Source organism: Rhamphochromis longiceps, linkage group LG5 (genome assembly GCF_057381845.1).
Source record: "Rhamphochromis longiceps isolate RC_006_pf linkage group LG5, R_longiceps_female_GT1.1, whole genome shotgun sequence".
NCBI classification, from domain to species: Eukaryota; Metazoa; Chordata; class Actinopteri; order Cichliformes; family Cichlidae; genus Rhamphochromis; species Rhamphochromis longiceps.
The window spans coordinates 8,223,932-8,226,981 of record NC_140561.1 but is presented as its reverse complement, the minus strand read 5'-3'; the positions used below and the strand labels follow the sequence as shown (position 1 = coordinate 8,226,981).

Here is a 3,050-nt window from a genome sequence, read left to right as displayed (position 1 = left end):
TAAAGTGCAGAGTGAGCAAAATATTTTGTGAGTTTGTGCAGAGGTGGCCGTGGTTTTGTCTAAATAAAAGCCCAGTAGGAACATGCAGATCTTTTCCTGACTTAAAATGCAGCGGCACAGATTTTACTCACCAGGTTGTGTTGATTTGTTACAAGGTGATGTCATCAGGGTTGTCTCGGCCCAGTGTGTACACTTTATTTTTTTTAAATACTTTATAATATAAGCTCACAAACAATGTGGATTTATGCCAATTGACACTTTTTTATTCAGATTACAAAACCAAATTCACCAAAACACACACAAGACAGCTGATCAGATAAATTGAATGGCATCATTATATTCATGTTCATCTTATTCCACTGTCTGTTTTTAAGGTTTCATTTGTAAACCGCTGAAGAGCTGTAGACGTTGGGGAGCATTTTACCAGCAGGTGTGTCGTCTCAAAGCTTTGATATCTCTATCAAAACCTACTGAGTTTCCTCAAGAGATCTTTTCCCAGACCAGCATGGAAAAATAATCTATTTTAAAATCATTGCCTGTTTAAATATAGCATACTGTGCCATCTTTCACTTCAGCTACAAACTACACTAAACTTGAGCATGGCACTAGTTCAGCTTCAGTTGGTGTCATAGCTGCTGTTGTATTCTGTCAATCTGATTTAAGTAAATGTAGAACATTTTAACTATTTTTAAAAACAGGAATTCACATTGAGTACCTTTTAATAGCCCAATAGCTCAAAACTTTATCAAGGAAGTTAAAAATCCCACAGCACCTTCTTTCAGATTTCACGGCAGCCCATTGAGACACCACTTTCTAGTACATTTGGCACAAAATTACTAAATGACTGGTTCACACAAGAAAATGTTACTTGTGCATGAGAGGTGGAGGACCTGCTGTTTGACTTACTGTGAAAGCAAAATTTTAGCATCCAAAATGATACATGGAGCTGAAATATTGTGAAAAATATGGACATTCTGAACGGTAACTGAACATACAAAGCATTAAAACTAATTACAGATAAAGTGAAAAACAACATTGTCTTATTAAGATGCAGTGTTCTGCCTGGATACTGCCCAGCACAATTATATAACTGGAGGCAGGTGGTTTTAATGTTAGCTCTTTTGTAGATGGTATAAACTGAAGAATTTGCATGTTAGCGATATTTAAAAGTAGCTGGTTGAGTGCAAATTCCTAGAAATTGTGCTTGCTTAGTTCCAGTCCACCACACAATGCAATATAATGGATAAAAGTTTGGCTGCAAAGGATTTAGTGTCATCCTCTCCACGCGTCCATGTGGTTGCTCAGGTGAAATGTAGCATGCTATCTTCACACTCCCTTGGCACGGTCACCTTGTAGCTGTGGCATGAAAGTTTGTAATTATTGCCGTTGTTGTTGTCCCAGTAATCAGATCCTTTTACGTGGTAGCAGATTGCAAATTCCAAGCTAGCCCCTGGCTGCAAAGCGAACGGTGGGACAGGAAGACGAAACCTGAAGACGTCCAATACTGGAGAGTCACACCCCTCACGGTATACACTCGATAGCCAGGATGCTGCTGTATTTGTGTGTGTTCTCCAGTTGGTGTAAGAGTAGTGTACTGTGACTTCTTTCTCATAGGCTACATTAAATACTTGTATGGTGCCTGTTATCCCCTGCTCTGAACATAGGATCTGCTCAAGACACACGCGCTGTGTGTGCAGCCGTGTCAGGAAGTCCGGCTGAGCACCCATATTTTCAGGAAAACAGGGTTTGAAGTAAGGCAGTGACAGCTCCAGGGACTTCCCAAAAGCCAATTCAGAGCTCATCAGCAGCCTGAATATAACATGTTGGGGTATAATGGGACACTCTTGAACTTTGAAAACCTTAACTTCCTCTAACTGAAGACCCAGTGAGTCCACAAAGCGTACCTGTACACTCCTAAGTTCCTTCTTGCGCTCTGCAGACGATGGAAGAGACTGAGCTCGTCTCCTTATGATGGTCTTGGTTGAGGGATCGCTGGAAAGACTTTGCCTTGAACTGGGCTCCTTCACGGGTGGAGGTCTTGGACTTGGAGGGCGGATCCGGACGGGGGCTTTGGGAGGTTGAGGTTTGGGATCATAAATGTCCCGTAGCCGGATGGTTCTAGTTGAGGATACATTGTTGGAGCCACCCATGAACTGAAGCTGGTTCCAAGACTTCTCACAAGAAGCCCCATCCATTTTGACAACTGAAACACCTTGAGAAACAAAGCAACCAATGCATTACCCAAACATTTCATTCACAACTGCTCATACAGTCTACAAGCATTCACCAATTCTACACAAAACATATTTGACAAAATGATCTTTCAAATGCTTAAAATCTAAAATTGCTCTGTGCTATACTGGTTCAAGCAGGATCAAACCTTTACAGCAGTGTTTGTTGTTGAGCAGGTCTCTTGCGTGTGACCTAGTTCACTATGCGGGACTTGCTATGAACCCAGCTGCAACCACATGACAGAGAAGAGGAGACCACCTCTGCCAGCAAATGCCAGAGATTCCACGGGAAGGCTGACTAGACATATTTAGCCAAAATGAAAATAAAAAACCCTCTTTATATCTCTCTATCTAGACTCTAGAGAGGTTTGTATTAATAAAGATATAGCAAGCCACCAACAGTTAATAATTAGCAAAGATAATTCCATAAACAGCCTAAGGGACTCCACTGACAGCCAGATCTGGACGATAACCTCCAATTTGTAGCTCACACCCTTTGATCTCAGCACTTGACATATAACATGAGACCCTGACTGAGGACGGGATGAGTGTTTATTTATAGCAGACAGGGAAGGACGGTGTCTGTTCTCTGAAGATGCCTGTCTTGTTTCTTTATAGTTGCTGACCTGAAACAGTAATTATTTACAAGCTTAAAAATGGTGAAACATACTGCAGCAGCAAAACACTATGAAAAGGGGAATTTCTAATTGTTTAGACTGGATTGGTGTATGGTGATACTAGGCTTGAAATAAATAGTCACGGAGATGCAAAAAAATGTTGAAAATTTCAAGTTTATTTTGTGTATTGGCTGAGGACGGG

General features: G+C 41.1%; 1 protein-coding gene across 1 annotated transcript; it reads right to left on the bottom strand.

The window, feature by feature from the left end:
- Nucleotides 1-251: 251 nt before the first annotated feature.
- On the bottom strand, nucleotides 252-2,446 carry ppp1r3db (protein phosphatase 1, regulatory subunit 3Db). Its single transcript, XM_085407846.1, has 2 exons — nucleotides 2,381-2,446; nucleotides 252-2,212 (listed from the first exon to the last, which is right to left on the bottom strand). Exon 2 carries the CDS (start codon nucleotides 2,193-2,195, stop codon nucleotides 1,302-1,304), a length of 894 nt encoding a protein of 297 aa, XP_085263972.1. The 5' UTR covers nucleotides 2,196-2,212; nucleotides 2,381-2,446; the 3' UTR covers nucleotides 252-1,301.
- Nucleotides 2,447-3,050: the final 604 nt, after the last annotated feature.

Excerpts from the sequence above, each read along its gene's own strand:
- ppp1r3db (XM_085407846.1), bottom strand. The coding sequence starts at position 2,195 with ATGGATGGGGCTTCTTGTGAGAAGTCTTGGAACCAGCTTCAGTTCATG.